Below are 21,336 nucleotides of genomic sequence, written 5' to 3'. Positions count from 1 at the left end.
CCATGCTATGCATATATGTGCAAAATTTTTCAGCTGAGCCTTGTATTAAAAAAAATAATAATGAAAAATTAAAATATATGCGTGAATGTGTGTGCATGCATGTGTGCACACATACACACACATACTGATAATACAACTTTGTTACAAACTCATCTCTTCAAGGAGGAGTTAAAGGTGCTGATCTGCAAAGGAATCATCTAATTACTAATATGAACCAGTAATTTTCATGGAATTTTAAAGGCAAGACTCCAACATGTTTTTTACCTGAGAGAAATGTAAAATGATATTCAAGAATTAAAAATTCTAGTATTTTATTTATATTAGTTCTACCTAATGTTTTGGCAACCAATCCATGTTTATTGATAGCCAGTCCACATTTAGGATATTTTACTGTACCACTTCATTTATCTCATCTTACTCATTAGAGTACGTGTATGCCCTGTGTCAGATAACAATAAAAAAAATGATACGAAACGTGTCATAATAATATTAAAAAAATGAGTAATGAGATCTTCTGCACTTAATAAACTATTACTTTTAAAAAAATACTGCTTATAATCATCTATGAATAAACTTGAAATAAATATTTAAAAAATTTAGCTTGATCATACCTGATGTTTAAAAAGCAGAAAACATTGTGCAGGGTGAGGAAGATGCCTTGCTGTCCGCTGTATATATAATGGTATCAACGGCTTACCAAGAGAATGAAAAGGCTTAATATCTTTTAAATATTTCTGCCATACTATTTCCCCACTCAAATTATCTATACCAAACAGCTGAAACAGTTAAAAATACAGAATCATACATATTTTTTAGTTTTATAGAAAAACCTAATAGAAGAAAAAAAAATTCAAAACTTAAGCACAATTGCTCTGGGTAATCCATTCTGTTCAGTGCTGGCAAAAGTTACTAGGAAATTGGGATGTTCGTAACTGTAACAAAAGAGTTGAAGTAGACATATTCATATTATCTTAGTATGGCAGTAACTAGAAATTTATAATTTCATTTATATAATTTGTAATCATCTGCCTTGAAATCTAGAATCAAATAAGAGCAAACTTTCAAACTGGAGTGATTTAAATATTTAGCTAACCAAACTGACATACTCTTAGTATACTTGTATATATTGCAGCTGAATGGCTTCAACAGCACGTAGCATTTTAAAACCTTATGGTAGCCCTCAAAAGGGCTGGAGCAGCAGGCCAGGCCTGCTGCTCTGCAGGAAATGTTGGCATCCGCCAGGAGGTCCCACGTTGAGCCAGCCAGGGAACTTCTTCTGTCTTCTTCCATCTTCTTCTTCTTGGTCTTCTCCAGACAGTGGTCGATGACGAATTACAAATTCACTCTGGTGTATGCTCGTTTATTGGTGCCTGCAAGGGCTGCAGCGCCGCTATGGTGGGAGATCTGCATGGTCAGCTATGTGGTGGTAGTGATGCTTGTGCAAGTACGTATGTATACTGTACTCCTGCTGATATCTGAGCTGCTAGCGTTATGTCTGCTGATATTAAGCTAAGCATATATATGGAAACAATATATATATAACTTCTGAAAATTCAAATAATTCATAAACATACTGACCACTTTGCCAGTTAACTTCAAATAACAACAAAATAACCAACAAACACAGCAACAGAAAACCTAAAAAACTAATACCAAAAATCAACTTTTGCGGGATTCCACATCATCAGTTGGTATAAAATTCTACAATCATTCAAAAAAAGAATTTTTTTTTGTTTTTGTTTGATGTAATTGTAGAATTTTATACAGAATGATGATGCGGGATCCTGTGAAAATTGACTTTTGATATTTGTTCTTTAGGTTTTCTGTTACTGTGTTTGGTGGTTATTTTGTTGTTATTTGAAACACACACACACATACACATTACAAATCATCACTGTAACTGACAATTGTAATAGTAAACAAGCTATGTCATGTCAGTATATATATATATTTTTTTAATTAGCAAATTTAACTTGAAATAGCTGATGTGCCTATGTGTAGTACATGACATATGATTTATGTTTTGCAAGTGAAAACATACAGCACTGCCCAAACAAACTGAAAAATTATGTTAAGAAAGGACTAAATATTTTATCAATATCAAAGAAGCTTTAGAAGTTACTCCTAAACAAACAGTTCAGGTAGCTGTCCTTTTGTATGGCAACGTGCAGTGTCACTGCACAAATAGATTATTTAAACAGTGGGGCATTTTCAACTCCCTCTGCACTGCCTAGACTTGGCATTATCAACTACCATTTCATTAAAGGTGAAGGTACTGCAGACAAACCAGCACTTTGAAACTGACCCCTCTTTTAGAGCAAATAACTGCTCACGGGAAGGATTAATATCTTGACAGCGATTTTTTCAATGAGGATCAGCAAATACTGGTCTCTGTACAATAAATACATGTGAGAAGTAAATAAGAAGAATGTAAATATATAAAATCTTTCTCTTGATTCCAGATTTATTTTTAACACCAGCTTAGAAGAAAATTTAAGAATAACTCACATCTATATTATTTCAATATACATGTATACTATTCTGTATAATATTTTACAAAATAATATATGTATATTATTTTGTGTGTTTTGTATATTATTTAATACTTAACTCATGGTTTTTTCACAAAACACAAAAAATACATTAATAAAATTACATTCTTTTTATCTCTACGAACACCAAGAAATCATTGTTTAATCCTAGATAAATAAAAAATTTTTCAATCTAATTTTAAAATGCTTTATATAGTTCATTTCTTATTCAACCTCTATTGCATTTCTTACAGATAATTTTTTTTTCTTGAGTGGATAAGGTCTAAAACTTTATAGAATCAAGCCACTGTACAATTCTTCTACCACCACTGTAATACATACAAGTGGGCTTACTTAAAACAACATAAAGGTAACATAAAGATTACAAAAACAAATTTAATTAAACCAGTAACCTGAGAACAAATAGAAAATAACTGGCTAATAATAATGGCAATAAGTGCCTTATTAAAAAAAAAGTAAGATGATGAGCCAAAAAGAAAACCACACAACCAGTTAACCGAAGAAAGATGAAAGCAGAATAATGTACCTCTACATAGTTACATTTCTTCATTAAAAATATATCATGTACTGTTTTGTTTACTGCAGGTTTTCTTGATCAATATGCTACAAAATGGAGAAAGGCGTAAATGTTATACTAACAAAATTAAAACAATCGTACAATGACTGAAGTCTTAATCAGTGACATTGTTATTACCAGTGCAATTAATTATTCATTATTAATTAATTATTTTTTGTCAACATAACAGAATGATGTAACAATATTCAAAGAATGAGTTCATCATATTATTAACCAGCTTGTTATTAAAAGATTGTGCTTAAAAGGTACTATGAACATTGAGGAAGAAAGCAAAAAAGATAAAGATGCAATGTTGTAACAAATCTTATATCAGTACCTCAAAAAGAGAGTGAATTTCTATTTAAAATTGTGACAAATGATGAGAATTGGGTGTAACATAACAGTTCAAAAAAAAATGACAGCATAAAATGCCATCATCTAGGTTGGAAATATTTAAAATATCTCCTTTTGCATAGAAAATTCTTTTGACTTTTTTTTTTACACCCAACACATATGGAGAAAGCAACTATGTATATACTTTGAAAAAATGAATTTTGATTTTCATCTATACTTCCAAATAGCCCTAGTTTTTTTTTCCTGTTTAGCCTCCGGGAATCATTGTCAGGTATTACTTCAGAGGATGATATGTATGAGTGTAGTCTTGTACAGTCTCAGGTCAATCATTTCTGAGGTGTAGTTAATTGAAACCCAACCACCAAAGAACACCAGATCCATGATCTAATATTCAAATCCGTACAAAATTAACTGCCTTTACAAGGATTTGAATGTTGGAACTCTCTACTTCGAAATCAGCTGATTTGCGAAGACGCGTTCACCACTAGACCAATCCGGTGGGTGTAAATAGCCCTAATCTTACACCAGCAATTTCCACCTTTTTGCTAACCTGAAATCAAGGGTACTTGTTTCACTACAAATGAAAAAAGAAGTAAGAAAAGCAGTTATGTATTAAGAATACAATGGTCAGAATAATATATAAAATTAAATGGTGACTATATGAAAAAATACATACGTAACCCTAAATATAAATATTCTTATAATTTTTGTTTTGCAGAATATCTTTTGTAGTTCTTAAGATAACCTACTGTGAACACTATTTTTCAACCACTCTTATCTGTATCCATAACATAACATTAAAAAAAACCTTTAAATTTTTTAGTAATATTTATGTGATTTTTTAAAAATATGTTCTTCATTGCGGCTATAGCAGGCGATATATAGCTGTGCACTGCATGCGAGAGAGATTGACTGATAGGACAGGTGGAACAGTTAGATAGTCATTCCTTTATGAAAACTATAGCTCTGTATATTTACATAGTATGCAGTAAATTGTCAGTGTTGTTCAGGATAGTTAATAGTGCAGTAAGCCAGCAATCAGCCTATATGCACAGCAATATGGCACCTGCTACAACAGATTATAATTACTTTTGTATTAATATTTTTTTCTATATTGCACAGAATAATGTATACAATTTTATTTAAATTACTTCAATAACAAAAAATTGATAAAATAAGTACAAAAAATTTCTCAAAGAATAGGAAAAGATTTTATGTGCAAATTCTTTTATGATAAAAAGACAAAAACTTATACTGAATATATGTCTAAAAAATACTGACATTATATGTATCATAAAAACATTAATACATAGCAAACATACTTTGCCTACAGATGTAACAGCAACAATCATTTTATGTAAGCCGAATTGGTCTCGAACAAGATCAGCAAGAAGTCCTTTTGAGGGAGTTGATTCACCAAGAGATAGAATGGTTAATAACAAAGAACGTACTTGTAATATTTGGCTCATAATACGACGGAAGAACATACCAACAAATCCACCTTAAAAAAAAAATTTACAGTCCATTATAAAATAACTGAATTGAGATGAAAAATCAAACACTAAAAGTGTTATTTCATAAATAAAAAAACTGCAATCAAAATCTAATTTCTGAAATTACAAGCTTAAAAAGTCTACATTTTTATTTGTATGTCTGTTATATATATTTTTTTCAAATTAAACATAATCCGTAACTAATACATCTCAATTCACAAAATTAATTCAATGATTCAAAACTGTTGTGACAAGAAACTATCTATGGATACATATTAAAGTATTATGGTACTGTAACAACCATTATGAAATTCAGTGTAAGAGAGTCAATGGAGTCAAATTCTGCAATGGAGTCATGGATTGGAGATTGTGTCAGTTTTATGATCTCTTAGTGTAAATTAAGATGATTAAGTATTCAATACAATTACTCTGCGCTATCAACCCTGGGGTTCAATTCTTTGAAGCCACTGGATATATATTAAAAAGAAAGGTGACAGTGTAAAAATAAACATATACCCAAGACGGAGCAGCAGAGAAGCCATTAAACAAAGACTACTTTGCATGTTGCCACTTTGTCATTAAAAATTGTCTGAAACCCAGATTTGAATGATTTCATGTATGCGCACTTCTTCTATTCCTACAAAATTCAAGTTACTAATGCACTACATGCACAAGAGTAGGAAAAAAGAGCTAATTTCCATCACACATTTTTAGAATAGATGAATTTAAAAAAAAACTGGTAACTTATTAATAAATGATGAAGCTCAATTTCATTTATCAGCTTTCAGTATAAAAAACCTTCCATTACTTATATTTCACAAATTCCATGGCACTTCATGAGATACTTCAGAGTTCTACCACTTATGGTATTTTGTTTTATCTTTTACTTTAGATCTATCAGACCTTTTTTTATAAGATAAAGAAAGGGCTGTGAGCAAAATTAATTATGTTTATGTATTAAGAGAATTTTATAGTTCCTGAACTGGCTCATCACCCAAAAATAAGAAATAATCTTTCAGCAACGTGGAATCTTTCAGCCATACTACATAAGCTTCCATAGTGATTTTGTTTCCTGACCATGTTATCTTCTGATAAAAGATTATTATGAAACCAGCCAGTGTACCTGGCCTTTCAGCACGTGATACCTTCCACTAGGAGTATCTGGAATTGTTCAATGTACCATTGCCCAACAAAATTCAAGAGCAGTAATTATATCACCTTGACATTAACAGAATTCTGGTAGTGAAGCTACAAAGAGTGATTACTTGAACTAACAGTACAACCAGGTATCCATAACCAGATGGTGTTCATCTGAAATGAGTTATTTTCAAAGTAATTTTAAATGCTTCTACACATAGAATTTGTTTGAAAAGTTTTTAAAATTAAATAATGTAAAGAATTTACTGCTTGTTATGTTTTTAAAAGCACCTATTTCATTGATGAACCTACATCAGTACCGGGCATAACAATAGTTACGCCTAATAACATTCTCTTAATTGTCTGATCTTTAATTGTTACTATTTGAAAAGTATCTTTTTTATTTTAGTAGATTCTGATTATTAGTTAATAATATTAATTATTACTTTAAAATCTTAGAAACAGCTGTAAAGGAAAAGTTATTCTAGTGATGGAGGATTCCCTCAACTCAATGGTAATTAACTTGCCATTGCTTGCAATTAACGGATAGTCACAATAATCTGAGCCAAAGGTCTTAAAAATTACAAATGCATGCTATTAACAAATTATTTTTTTCAATATCATACAACATATATTTGATAGGCCTACTTTCCAACTGTATTTTGATTCACATACGTTTTGCTGTATAGGCCTAACTAAATCTGAATTTTATTGCAAAACTAAGTCAGAATATTCTGTTATTAAACCTTTATCTCAGTGTCTGTATATATATATATATATTATACATATATATATATATGTTACAATAAAGGAATTAACTAAAACCAAAATCTTCTGTAAAGTGATTGACTCAACTATAGTATCCAGTAAATAACATGAGAATGTTCAATTGTTCTTTACCATATCAGTGCTATACTGTACATCATTCAGTGAATAACATAATTTAGTTTTACTGTTAACCATACCAATATTATAGTGAATTTTAATTCAATTTTTTACTTTCCCATCTAGATAGGGTTATAGCAGAGCTATACCGTAATTAGTCCAATTTGGGCTTATGCAGTTTTCACCAGATCTTGACTTTTGATACCTAAGAAACTAAAAAATAAAACCAGATGGAATTTTTCCAGATGTTAATGTTCGTATGTACTTGTGTGTGTTCAGTGTTTGCCTCACCTTATATCACCAGTACTACTGAACTGATTTTGAACAACCTTGGTTCTATACATGGGGCATTGATGTCATTAAATTTTCGACATAAAAGATCAAGGAGGTGAGGCTGTAGAACAAGATCACCCTCAGTGTCTTGAGATTTGCCTAATTAAGGTCATATTTTTCTTAGGCACATTTGTTAACAATTAAGAAATAACAATATTTTCAAAAAATATTTTGCAAATCGCACCCCCTCACCACAAAAAATGCTGTTGCAGTTATCTGCTATGTTGTGACATCACAGGCGACTGGTACAATTAAATATATGAATAATATTTAAAGCGTAAAAAAGTAACTTGGTCTGGTTGGGTCTCAAACTTGATCCCCTGGTTGACTCGGTACCTGGTGCGTTAAGCCTTATGGCTACACCACTTGCTAACCATACAAGCGAAATTTGTTCTACGTAAGTTGTGAAATTACATTAGTTTAGTTAGTGCTGACCATCGCTGCCAGTACCTGCACAAATTAAATATGGTATGCGCATGCACTTAGTTGGAATCACTGAATTAAATAAACTAATATTAAGAAATATTATATTTGAATGAAATGATAAATATTTTAAATATATAATAAACATTTCCCACCATCCTACAACTGTATGGTCAACTTTTTTTTTCCATGTTGTAATTTAATGTAAAATTAATTCAAGGTGAGAATGTTTTATTGCTATTAAGTGTAAAATTTGATACACTCAAATGGATAAATAAAGATGAAACACTTAAAGCATTGCCCAAGATCTTGGAATAAGTCCTGTAACTTAAGGGACTGTAGACACAATCAAAAATATAATCAGAATCATAGAATTTGAAGAAGTGATTTTCAGAAAGTGCTATTTTGCTGAAGAAAAAAAACAATGACAGTTTTACCATGCTTAAACACATCTAGAAATCACAAATTACAACTTGTTTTACTTAATTTTAATGATTAAATTATTCTTCTTAAATAAGTTAACCTAAAAGTTCAGAGCTTTCAAAAATATTGTACTTAAAGGGGTGCTGGATTCTTATTTTGGTCAAAAAAGTACCTGGATGCATCAAAATATTTTAAAGTTTGGTTTTTCTATGGATTTGTTCTGGAAGTTGAAAATGTTCAAACTGAAAGAAAAGTACCTCAGAAGGTGTTACTTTTAACTGATAATGCTTCATTACACCCAGATGAAGAAGCTTGTGCAGTGAAGACATTAAAGCAGTATTTCTGCCATCACTGCTCTTATTTAACCTATGAACCAATAAAAGGCATTGCAGCACTTAAGAAGACCTACAAATGAAAGATACTTATGTATATAAGAGTAAACACAGCAAATAAACTATAAAAAAAAAAAAAAAAAAAACATAAAAGCTATTTATTGGATAGCGGATGCTTGATATGAAATTAAAATAGAAACTTAAAAAAAATTGTGGAAAAAAAAATTATTTCTTCTGAAGAGTCAACAGTTAAATCTAACTGTTGACAGTTAAATCTATCTGTTGGTCAAGGTGGTTCTACTGATAACAGTTATCTTGAAAGCATTTATCAGTCATTATTTGAGTGGTTTAATATAAAAAATACCAGGTTGTGAAAACTCAACTGAAAAATAAATTCAAGATGGGCGCTGTCAAAAAAATATAAAAAATTATATATAAATATATATACACACAAACACATAATGATGTTTTCTAACAATTAACAGAGTATAAAAAAAAAAATAGTTTGAGCAAGCATTTATTTTAACAGCATATATTTTTGAAAATATTTCTATTGTTATGTCTAATTTTGTGATGATATAAAAGAAGAAATTAGTGACAACATAAAAAGAATGATGAACCAACAAGCAACAAATGTTGAATTTAGTGGTGAGGAAGATCAAAATTGATATTGTCTATAATAACAAGTGATACAGACGGACTAATATTTTTAAAAAAAATGCACTACACTAAATAGAATAGTAACTTGAAATGACATCACATTTCTTAAGAGACAGAGTAAAAATAGTTTAATTAAAAAAAAGACAAAAACAGTAGACTAATTTAAAAAACTAAGGTTTTAAGTTTACTACTTTAATTTGAGTTAGAATAGCCTACTATTGTTAAATATATTTTAAAAAACTATCACTTAAATATCACTTAGTACTACATGAGTTATTTAAACCTATCATTCATAATATAAATAACGATCACATTACTTTTTTAAACTTCTAATAATCAGAGTTTTTCTATTATGTGGGAGTCTACATTTTACATTAAATTGAATTAGTGAGACTAATGTAATTTGCTTAATACTCATTGTACTTTTTATGAAGCCAGGATAAAAACAACTTTCAGTTTTAGCACCATAAGAATACCCATGTTAACAAACACTAGTTAAAAATAATTATACTATTACTTTTTTTTTATGAGTATATTATTTTATCATGTTTTCCCTTTTATCAATTTTAAACCTGAAAAATGATATTCACTCAGTTTTAGTATGTAAATAATACCTTGAAGTGTATCAAAACTAGGTACTATAATGTTATATTACATTAAATAAATTAGTCAATAAAAATTACACAAAGTTATTTAAATAATGAAAAAAGGCAACTAACAAAACAATGTACAGGAGATTATTCAGTACTGACTACAGTCTCAAAAGAAAATAAGTTGGGCAAAATAATAACCAATAGTTAAAATGTCTTAACAGAAATGGAAAAAAAAATCAACAAGTAAAAACTACAATACTTTTATTTAATTTTCATGGGTAAATGATCAAGCAGGTTTTTTATCACTTAAATTCTATAAAAAATATTCAACACAGTGAAGGTTTAGAACAAATAAAATGTTATTTCACTGATGAAAAATGATATTTCATGAACAGAAAAATTAAGAGGACATGCACTGTTATTTACATTCACAAAGTTTCATTATAAAAGAAACTTAATTTAACAGGAAATCAATGGAAATTGTTTGTGAGAGTACGGGAAGGGAAAGCTGGATTTCAGCCTGGAACAACTTTTTATAAGGATAAAAAAGGAATTTGATAAGAGGAATAGAGGAGATTGTCAGAAGAAGGAGTGAGTATTTCTGCAAACTGCTGAGTGGGAAAGGGCGGGGGTCAAAGAAGAGGAGAGGTTTCATATAAACAATTAAAATAATATTATGATATACCACAAAATAAAAATGTATTCTTTTAGTTTTCGTTACAAATAATCAATTAGAAACTTCACATACATGTTTACACACCAATGTTCTAGAAAACTAAAAAAAAACATTATACATCTGGGATTCTCATAACACTGCTATGATTTTTATTGATTTTTTAGGATGATTTTAAGCATAAATTCATTCAAATAAATTATTATAGGCGAGTCATGATAGTAGAATAGAAAATGTTTCAATATTTTTGGTATCGTTTTTCATTTAGTATATTCGGGATTGCTGATAAAATGAAGTTTAACAAGAGAGACATGTGTATGGAGTTAAATTTATAAAAAAAATGCTGAATTTTATTTTATCAAAATCAAGTAAGCTGTCCTTAATAAATCAGCAATTTAAACTGTACCACAATTTTTACAGGTAAACAAGTGATTAAATTTATCATAATGTATGAATATATGATGCCTACTTTACTCAGTGGAAACAGAAAACAAGCCTTCAACATAAAGACGGCAAGTAAAAAACGGTAATAGTGTAATTACTATTTACTATTCATTTTAAGTTTATGCACAAATAACTCCAATTTCCACTACCTAATTCTTTTATCTTAAATAGCACAATTTATTTTTATAAGGCAGGCACATATTATTTAGTAACTGTTAATTAATAACAACCAATTTCCAAACAAAAACTATGCAAAAATAAAAGTAGCCTTATTTCAAGGAGGTAATACAGCATCATTACATGCATTACAGATAATTAAAATAACTTTAAATAGCAAAAGAAAAAACCCAAGATGCAAGAAAATCTGTCTGAACAATACCATATATTTCAACTGCTTCTTTATAAAATATCTCAAATGAAAACTAATTAGCTCATTATTATTATAACAGAACACTAAAATGCATTATTCAAACAAAAAAATGCATAATGATTACAGTAACTGTAAAATTGTATTTTTTAAACTATTAAAACAGCATGCCAAGCACTCATTATTTACAATCCCTACTTACTTGGCACCCCTAAGTCCACAGCAGCTTAAAAAGAAACAACAAATATTATGCTATGGTTTGAAATAAATTTCTACTCTGATAGAAATAAAGATAAAATTCACTATTTAATACTGATTAATAATAATAAAATAATATTTTACTACATTCTTATACATTAAAAAATAGGATTCATAAAGAAATAAATCACTCTCAAAAAGGCTAATTCCAAAGGTTCAAGTTATTTAATACATTAAATTAAAAAAAAAAAAAAACTTTAACAATCAATTTCAAAAATTAAACAAGTAATATTATGCAATATGATTAAAAAAAAAATCCAATTATAATCACCTAATTCTATAACATCTGCAAAATCTCAAGCAGTTTTTTCTTGAGAAAAATAATGTGACCATTCATTATTCATGGAATCACAGTATTTAAAAAGCAATTCTGGGAGCAGTTTCTTATTAAGACTGTTGAATTTATTCTCTTGTCAATCAGTATATAGCAACTATACAAAAGGTTGAGGTATTTCATGGATATTAATAATTAATCACTACATACATTTAAATCTAATTCTCAACTAAATTTGACTAATTTTACTTCAAGGGCTCAACCAATCAAGAATATTCCTTTGAATCTTAACGATCATTAAAATCTAATAAGAAACTATTAAAAATACTAATGAATTTACATACCTTTATTTTAATATTTATGCAAGAAAGTTAACTTAGAAAATTACTTCTGGCTAATTATAATTACAAACAAATAGAAAAATATAAAATAAAAATTTAAGTTTTTTTTTTAATAAAAATGTTTGAAATGTTTTAAAAAAAATGATTTAAAGTACATATACAAGCTTAAAAATATGATCAATGGAATTCTAACATCGTCAGTAATATTAATGTAAATAAAACACCTTCTAAAAAAAAAGGCAACGTTAATATTGGAAATTAGTAATAATAAATTATAATCTCCATCTTTAAAAGACTATTTACAATAAAAACACCAAATTACAACACATATGTCCTTTCCATAAAGTACCAAAACTTAAAAAAAAACAATTTTTAAAAATAAATAAAATGAAATAGGATGATATTGTTCACCTTTTGGTGCTCAAAAATCCTTTATTATGTTTATGTTAAATAACAGCTTCAATCTCATGTTTAGTAATTATGGCAATTGTAGACTATTACTAAACATGCATCAGAACAGCAGGATTGTTACTGATTTTTCTGTAATCACAGCTGCTGATAAAAAAAAACAATTTGTCAGGAAATATTCTATTGCTCAAATGATTAAAATGTTTTTAAAATTGTCATAATGGTTGATGAGACGTGGATGTGCAGTTACAAAGTGGAGCCAAAGTACTATAATCGCTGCATGTGCAGAAAAATTACACCCCACATCAAGAAAAGCATGAAAACAATACGTCAATGTCAAGTTGATTGCATTTTGTACAGTGAGAATTGGTACTGCAAGATCAAACAGCCAACAAAGAATCTTATTTGATCATAATGTAACATTTAAGGATAATAGTAAAGGAGAAGCAGCAAGAAACATCAGGAAAAATTTCACATCCAGTTTGTTTTACTATTTATGGCTACAGCAAACAAAGGAACACTCAGGATACTTCCCTGGGGTAATCCATTTTCTAGTGTGAAAACTTCAGATACTGTTATTCCAACTTGAACTTGAAAAGGACCAGCTCTATTGAGGAAACCCCTGATAAAGATAATTCCCTATTATACCAGATTTAAGACAGACAGATGTATTTAGGATTTCTCTCTTTCAATCAAAGTTGTATGCCTTCTGTAAATTGAAAAATACAGCAACCAGGCATTGGCAAAGTAGGAATGCATTTCAAATAACAAATTCCAGGGCAACTGCATGATTGACCGATGATCTACCTTGGTGGAAATTGCATTTTTCAAGGCCCATTAGGGTGTTTCTTTCAATGTACCACACTAGATAATGGTATACCATTTGTTCCATTACCTTGCACAGGGTACTGGTAAAGGAGACAGGAGGATAATGATATATATATATATATATATATATTGATCCTTTTGGAATCATATTCCTCTGCACTATATAAATTATATAAATCCGATCAACCCAAGCAGAGAATTAATAAAATAGGATGACACCTACCTTATTCCATAATCCAAGCAAGAGTGCTTTCAAGAGTACCTCACGTCATCAGTTGCTAAACAATTTTTCAAATTGTTCGTTGCAAATTATACATTAAAATTAAAAGCCCTATACTATACATGAGATTTAAAATTGTTAAAAGATCCTTTTCTAATTAAATCAAAACAGAAATAAAACTAAAATTTTTAAATTCAAAAATTGTAAATTAAAATAAAAAATTGCATTCCTGGTGGGCTGCATGAACAAGAAGATAGGGAGGAGAGTGGAGTATTTCAAGACGCATAGCGATAGAATCATTGTAATAAGGATAAAATCAAAACCTAAACAGACAACGATTGTTAACGTCTATATGCCTACAAGCGCCCATAATGATGATGAGGTAGAGTGTGTATACGAAGAGATTGATGAAGCAATTAAACACGTAAAAGGAGATGAAAATTTAATAATAGTTGGAGATTGGAATGCAAGCATTAGAAAAGGCAAGGAAGGAAATATAGTGGGTGAATACAGGCTGGGCAAAAGGAATGAAAGAGGGGATGACCAAATTATAGAGTTTTGCACAAAGTATAATTTAGTAATTGCCAACACCCAATTTAAAAATCATAATAGAAGAATATACACTTGGAAAAAGCCAGGCGATACTGCAAGGTATCAGATAGATTATATCATGGTTAAGGAAAGATTTACTCGTTGACTGCAAAACTTACCCTGGAGCAGACATTGATAGCGACCATAATTTGGTGATAATGAAATGTAGATTGGGGTTTAAAAACCTGAAGAAAAGATTGTTAGGGATGTAGGATGTAGAGGGTATACTGAAATGAAACGACAAGGACTAGATAAGGAATCTTGGAGAGCTGCATCAAACCAGTCAAATAATGACTGAAGACAAAAAAAAAAAAAAAGGTGGGCTGCATTCATCGAATCCGGCCCACCAGGATCTGGGCAGTTGAACTCTTGTGCATAACAATGCCCTGCACACATGGCAACAGTTTTTAACACATTATTACACTGCAAATCAAATCACCGTCTTATACCAACCAACCTGGCTCCAGCAGACTATTTTCTGTTCCTGAAACTCAAGTTGAAGATCAAAGGCTGCTTTTTCGACGACATTCCAGCCATCCAAAGGGCTTGCAACAAACAGTTAAAGACAATCCTACAAAGTGATTTCTCCAGAACGTTTGATGGGCTCTACCAGCGCTGCAAGTGTGTAACTAGAAAAGGATTCTATGTAGACGGCTGATGTGAATAAATTTGTTTATCTTTAAATCTGTATTTCTATTTAATTTAATTTGGGAACTTTTTAGACATATTGTGTAAATTAATTATATACATATACACCATTATCATCCACACACAATATATTTGAGATCTGTTCAAAAAATACATAAACTAACATCATAAAACAAAATGTTCTTTATTTAGAAATTACTTGTCTGGATCCCATTCAAAGTACTCTCCTCCCCAACACACACACTTTTGGAACACACCCCCAATACACCAACACACCCAACGATATTTCCACTTTTGGAAACAGTCCTGGAACAGTTCTTGTGATGTTCTTCAGTTCCTTCACTGCTTTGCTTCAAACTCGGGAATTGTCTCAAATCTTCTCTCCTTTCAAACTCAAAAGACCATTGTCTTTTGAGTTTGGAGAAGACGAAGAAGTCTCAAGGAGCGAGGTGGGTGGGGAAGAACAGTGATCAAGTGTTTGGCCAAAATCTCACAAGTTCTGAGGGCTGAATGGGCTAGAGTGTTGTCGTGATGAAAAAACCAGTCACCACTCTTCCACATTTCTGGGCTTTTCTGCTGGATAGCGTGGCCCGCAGACATTTGAGAACTTCAATGTAGCAAGTCTGGTTCACTGTGAAGCCTTGGGGGAGGTACTCATAGTGGACTACACCCTGAGAATAAAAAAAAACTGTCAACATCACCTTCACATTGGAATGAACCTGGCGAACTATTTTTGGTCTGGGAGATGTTTCACCCACTCACTGGGACAATTGAACCTTTGTTTTGATGTCATACCATACACCCAAGATTCATCACCTGTTATGATCCTTGACAAGAACTTTTCATCTTCTTCTGAACGTTCAAGCAATTCTTGACAAGCCTGGACACGATGGGCTTTTTGGTCGTCCGTCATCAGGCGTGGAACAAATTTTGCAGCAACGCAGTGTATCTTCAATTTTTCAGTCAAAATCTTGTAACATGATCCAACTGATATCCCACACTCTTCATCAAGCTCTCTGATGGTCAGACGTCAATTTGCCCAAACTAGGGTGTTGATTTTGTTTACATGTGAGTTGTCAGTTGATATGGAAGGACATCCAGGATGCTCATCGTCTTCAATCAACTGAGAACCATTTTTAAAACATCCATTACACTTAAAACATGTCACACGATTCATAGCAATGTCGCCATAAGCTGTCTTGAGCGTATCAAGAGTTTCACTAGCAGATTTTCTGAGTTTAACACAAAATTTCACAGCAACTCTTTGCTCATTCAAGTCACTCATTCTAAAAATCGCCAAATGAAAAAAGACACTTCACAAACAACTACGTACCTAAGCAAACAATCAAAAAACCATGTTGTAATCAGTTGATCTGTATGAACATGGGGACGCCAAGCGGATTTGACTGGAACCAACTGGACCCGAGCAATTCAAAGTCTACATATTTCTTGAACAGACCTAGCATATATATATATATAATGTGTGTGTGTGTGTGTATGTCACTTTTACAGTTTCTAATTTTATAACTATTATATTTATCAAATATAAAATATACCTACACTCACACTTCAAAACAGTCTTAGGGAACAAACTAACATGTAATATTACGTCCAGAATTTGTAGTTTGTTTTGAAATTTGAAGTATAAAGTATTTCATGACAATATAGCAGTGATTTTTTAAACTACTTGTTTATGACAAAAAAAAGTATGGTATTTAAATTCATAATGAATTTTTTTTTTATTTTAAACATTTCAAGACTTAACAAAAATCGATAGAATTTAAAATAATAAATAAAAAACTATAAATTAAAAAATAAAAATAAATAATTTATTATTTATAATAATAAATAATTATCAAAAAATTAAAAAAATTATATAAATAAACTGACTAAATACCTTCTTTATTGTCAAATTCTTTTTCAATAGCTGCATCTACATCTGACACAGGCAAATCAATTAATTCTACAGCTACTATACTAGTAAGAGCTTCTTCTCTTGTCCAGACAATTTTACCTGAAATAATATTCAAGATAAAAATATATTTTACAAGATATGTAGAGAAATAAATTGTGAATTAACAAATTAAATTTAAAAATGGTATTATATTTTTATTTAAAGATGCTATGTTATTTTGATAAAGACTGCTTTAATAAAAACAAAATTTTACTTTCAGGATATCTGAATGAAAGAATGTTTCCTGATGCTCTTTATAAATAATGATTTTTCCTCTTAACTCTTAATATTTATCTTGCATGTCAATAAAATTTAATTTCAATTTCTTTGCATCTGAATTTTGAACGACAAAATTAAGGTCATGGACAGCAGCACTTTCAGCGAAATAAAGGTACTTTATAGATCATTGTTAGATTGGGAAGGGTTTGACTTAAATATTTTAAATATTATTAGTAAAGTGTGTAGTGAATAAGATTTTAATAAAATTTCAAATAATGTACATTCCAGTAACAAAAAGTAGTAATAATTTATTTGTTGTAAAACTCACATTTAATAAATAAAAAAAGTTAAACCTTATATGTATAACAAAAGTCACTGAATACAATGTTTTCCTTTTTATGTAGTTCAAGCAAAATAAATAAATTTATTGTGTATACTATATGAAAAAATAATAATTCCTCTGCCACATGTGGCAGAACTAAACTGAACAGAACATATTAAAAAAAGAGGGAAAGAAAATTCTTGCAAATGTATATACAGAAAAAACAAAAAGAAAAAACAAAAAGAAAAAGCTGAAAATTAGGTACTTTGAGAAAAAACAAGATTAATTATCTAAAAATTCAAAATCTCTCTGTACTTAAATGTTGATAAGGTTTTCCACTTTCCTTAAATTGTAAACAACTGGCCCTTAAACAGCTGCTCCATGAGGCTTCTACTTGAAATAAAGATTAGAGAACATTAATATTTACTCTGTAGTTTCTTTCAAAATAACAGACATAACTACTAGTTATAAGAGTTCCACATTATCTTTTTTTAACAGCCATTGCATTAATTCTTTTCTAAATTTATTAATCTTCCTAACAAATTTGAACTTGGTGGTAGTGCTCCAAATATATGGGAAGCAACATAAGATAAAATCTACAATACACTTCTAAGTGGGGTATTGATAGAGAAATATTACTCTGAAGTACTTCCTATAGATAAATGATTGGTAGCAACTTTTAAAAAAAGATTTCTACAGTTTTGTAAAAATATAAATACCTAAGTAGAGAAAAAAGTCTATAAAAGAGAATAAGGACAACAAAAAACAAATATCTTTCTTACAGCATCTGATAAGTTGCTCATGTCTTGTTCTACTACAAATTATTTGTAAAGAACTACAAATTATTTTTAATATGGTACATTATTGTTGTTATTATCTTTTAAATGAATATCCAATAATATTCAAAAAAGTACATAAAATCAATTTATTGTAATGTTTCTTTTGTGCTTATTTTGCCAAAAAACCTAGTAATGCAGTTTTCAAGAATAAAAGATCACAGGCACTGTATTCAAATATTCTCAAAGTGAGAAGTTCAATTTAAAGTTTATCAAATGAATGCTTATTATCACTCAAGAGTACAAAATTTATTGGTAATAACATATTAAGTTCAGAACTATAAAAAAAAATCCTGCAAACTTAATACATGAATGAGGATGTGACAGGCCATCATTCACAATAAAATGTGAAAGTTAAAAGAAAATATTAAATTTATAAAAGAGTAAAACCATAAACTGATTAATAAGTGTAAGTAGGCAACATACAATAACCACAATTACATTTGATTGTGGGCTTAATGTACTCTTCTTGCATAAGTCAAATGAGTCAGTTCAGTTTTATCAAATATTAATGTGGATATATTTATTACGTATAAACTGCCATAATGATGATGGCAGTAACTTATATAATTATGTGGCAAATGAACTTATGAAAAATCCATACATTCCTAAGCAAATGCTTTCTGTATTTGTTAAGACAAAGAAAATGATTTAAAAAATTGGGATCAATAGGCAGGAACTTATAAATTAGAGCAAGAAGGCTGAACAATTTTTACATTGATTTTATGCATAACACATTGAAACAGTTTAATCAAGCACACAATACGTAGATTCCATTGATGATTCTCTCATAGCAAAAAAGCTAATATGCTTGCTGCTAACTTAGAATAATAAAAACATTTACAGCTAAATTGCCTGATAGAAGGTTTTAGAAATTAAAAAGTTAATGGCATAACTTTCTAATCTGTGTAAATGAAGTGCTTTAGGTAATTTTTATGTTGTTACTGAATAAAGGAATAAAATAGTCAAATTTTATAAGAAAACAATACATTCTTACATTCTATGCTAAATAAAAGGTTTTTGAATTTATTAAGAATAATACAATATTATATTTTTAAAATAAGGTCTATTTTGAAACAGAAAACAAATATGAATAAACTTAATTACGAATAAACTTTATAAAAAAATAAAATATGAATAAAAAATAATAAAACTTTAAAAAATACGAATAAACTAAAAATAAAATATGAATAAACTTTATTACTTAAACATAATGAACTACATATATTTACAACTTTTTTACATAACCACCTTAAACATAAACACATTTTTCATAGCATCTCACTAGCTTCTTCAGCTCTCTTCAAGAAATTCCATCAAAAGCGACTTAACCAGATAGTAACACTATTTTTCAATTTGTTGTTATTGTCAAACTTTTTTGCAAACCAGTGTTGAAGATGAAAAAAGAAAATAATTGCTGGAAGCTACGTCAGGACTATAAGGTGGATGGTGAAGATTTTCCAACAACATTTTTCCAATTGCCTCACTGTCTGATGTGTCTCACTGTGTGATTTGCCACAATCTAATTTTATCATGCAAAAGAATCCTGCAGGATAGCATCCCATATCATTTGATTTTTACAGCTCTTCTAAGATTTTTTAACTTTTTGCAATATCTATCAACATTCATAGTAGCTCTGCAATTACTAAATTCAACAGGCAAGACAGAAACAGCAGCCATAAAAAATTTAGCAAAAGAAATAGTAGCCATAAGCTTATTTATCACATGTTCTTGTTTGAACTTCTTTGGTCTATGAGATAATGAATGCCGCCATTGCATTGATTGCTGCTTTGTCTTTGATATTCTAATAAGAAATCCAGATTTCATCTCTAGTAACAATGTGATCAAATTATTCATCACCTTTATTTTCGTAACACTGCAAAAATTCATACATTGCAGTAAGACACCTTTCCTTGTGAGTGTCGGTTAACATCTTTGGCAACCATCTGGCATGCAATTATTTATAGCACAATTTTTCAGTCAAAACTCATAAATCAAAGATCATGAAACATCAAAGACAATTGTGATACAGTAAAGTGCTGGTTTTTTCAATCAAATCGTCTGTTATCAGCAATGGCTGACTGCTACATTCATTGTATTTTCCCTTCTCAAAATGAATGGCACCACTTTCTTACTTTACTGCCAATCATAATATTCAGCCAATAAATGTCACAAATCTGCCCGGGAATTTCAGCCACAGAATTGTTTTTTGCCTTAAAAAATTGGATTACTCCTTGTGCTTCACACTTGGCGGGATCACAAATTGTAGCATTCTTATAAATGGTTGAATATAAAGAACTAACCTCAAAATGACTAAACTATTGTTGCTAACAGATTAATAATTGAAAAAACTGAGCTATGCAAATGCTACCTGTTTTTATTTGTACATAGCTGGAAAATTCAAAACAGGCTTACTTTACAAACATGCCTTGTATAACATAGGGCAATTCTAAATGGTGGACTTTATCTAACAACTCTATATTTCCTGAACTATACATTGTATCTGACTGAACTATGTAGTAGTTGAGAAAGGAGCTCTGAAAGTTTTGAATAACATCACTAGAGCGCAAAGAGTTGCATAAATGACTGCTAGAGTGCTTGCACTGCCTTTATATGTCAGTTATAAGATGGCTACAGTTTTCTGTGTTCTTGAGTGCAGCAAATTTCAGGGGCAAGTGTAGTGAAGCATGCGTTTCATCTCCGATTTAACATTGACCCTCCAACAAGAAAGAGCATGCATACGTCGGTTTCACTAGTTTGAACTAAGAGGTGACTGTAACAGCTAGAGCACAGGCTGACCACATGTGGCAGAGGAAAATGTGAGACAAATTGAAGAAAGTTTTGTACAAAGCCTTAAAAAAGTCAACCTATAGAGCGAACAGAGAACTTGGAATTTCTCAACCAACTGTCTGGTGTGTTTTAAGGCATCATTTACTTTTCAAGCCATCAGCCTACAGCCTCTTCACAGAGATGACAAACAAACGTGTGTTGAATTTTATAATCAAATACTTAAAAACTTGGAAGATGACACTTTCTTCCACATTTAATTTTTAGCGATGAAGTGATGTTCCATCTCAGTGGAAAAGTGAACAGACACAATGTTTGCATATGTGATCTACAAAATCCCCATGACACACAGAAACATGAGACTCCTCCAACATTAATTGCGTCCTATTGCAAACAAAGGTTTATGAACCATTCTTTTGCGGAAC

The 21,336-nt window shown here is 30.2% G+C and overlaps 1 protein-coding gene across 2 annotated transcripts in view; it reads right to left on the bottom strand.

Moving 5' to 3' along the window:
* The window catches only part of EMC1 (ER membrane protein complex subunit 1), a 104,800-nt gene that overhangs the window by 41,372 nt on the left and 42,092 nt on the right, over nt 1-21,336 (bottom strand). The window contains exons 7-10 of one of the 2 annotated variants that reach the window (XM_075357308.1): nt 16,691-16,807; nt 11,428-11,451; nt 4,785-4,963; nt 612-776 (exon numbers count right to left, since the gene is read on the bottom strand). In XM_075357308.1, coding sequence (XP_075213423.1) covers nt 612-776; nt 4,785-4,963; nt 11,428-11,451; nt 16,691-16,807 — 485 coding nt within the window. The remainder of the gene's footprint in view (nt 1-611; nt 777-4,784; nt 4,964-11,427; nt 11,452-16,690; nt 16,808-21,336) is intronic. The other variant, XM_075357317.1, reaches the window with a different exon arrangement.

This window comes from Lycorma delicatula, chromosome 1 (genome assembly GCF_047948215.1).
Source record: "Lycorma delicatula isolate Av1 chromosome 1, ASM4794821v1, whole genome shotgun sequence".
In the NCBI taxonomy this organism is placed as follows: domain Eukaryota; kingdom Metazoa; phylum Arthropoda; class Insecta; order Hemiptera; family Fulgoridae; genus Lycorma; species Lycorma delicatula.
This window is presented reverse-complemented; position numbering and strand designations above follow the sequence as displayed.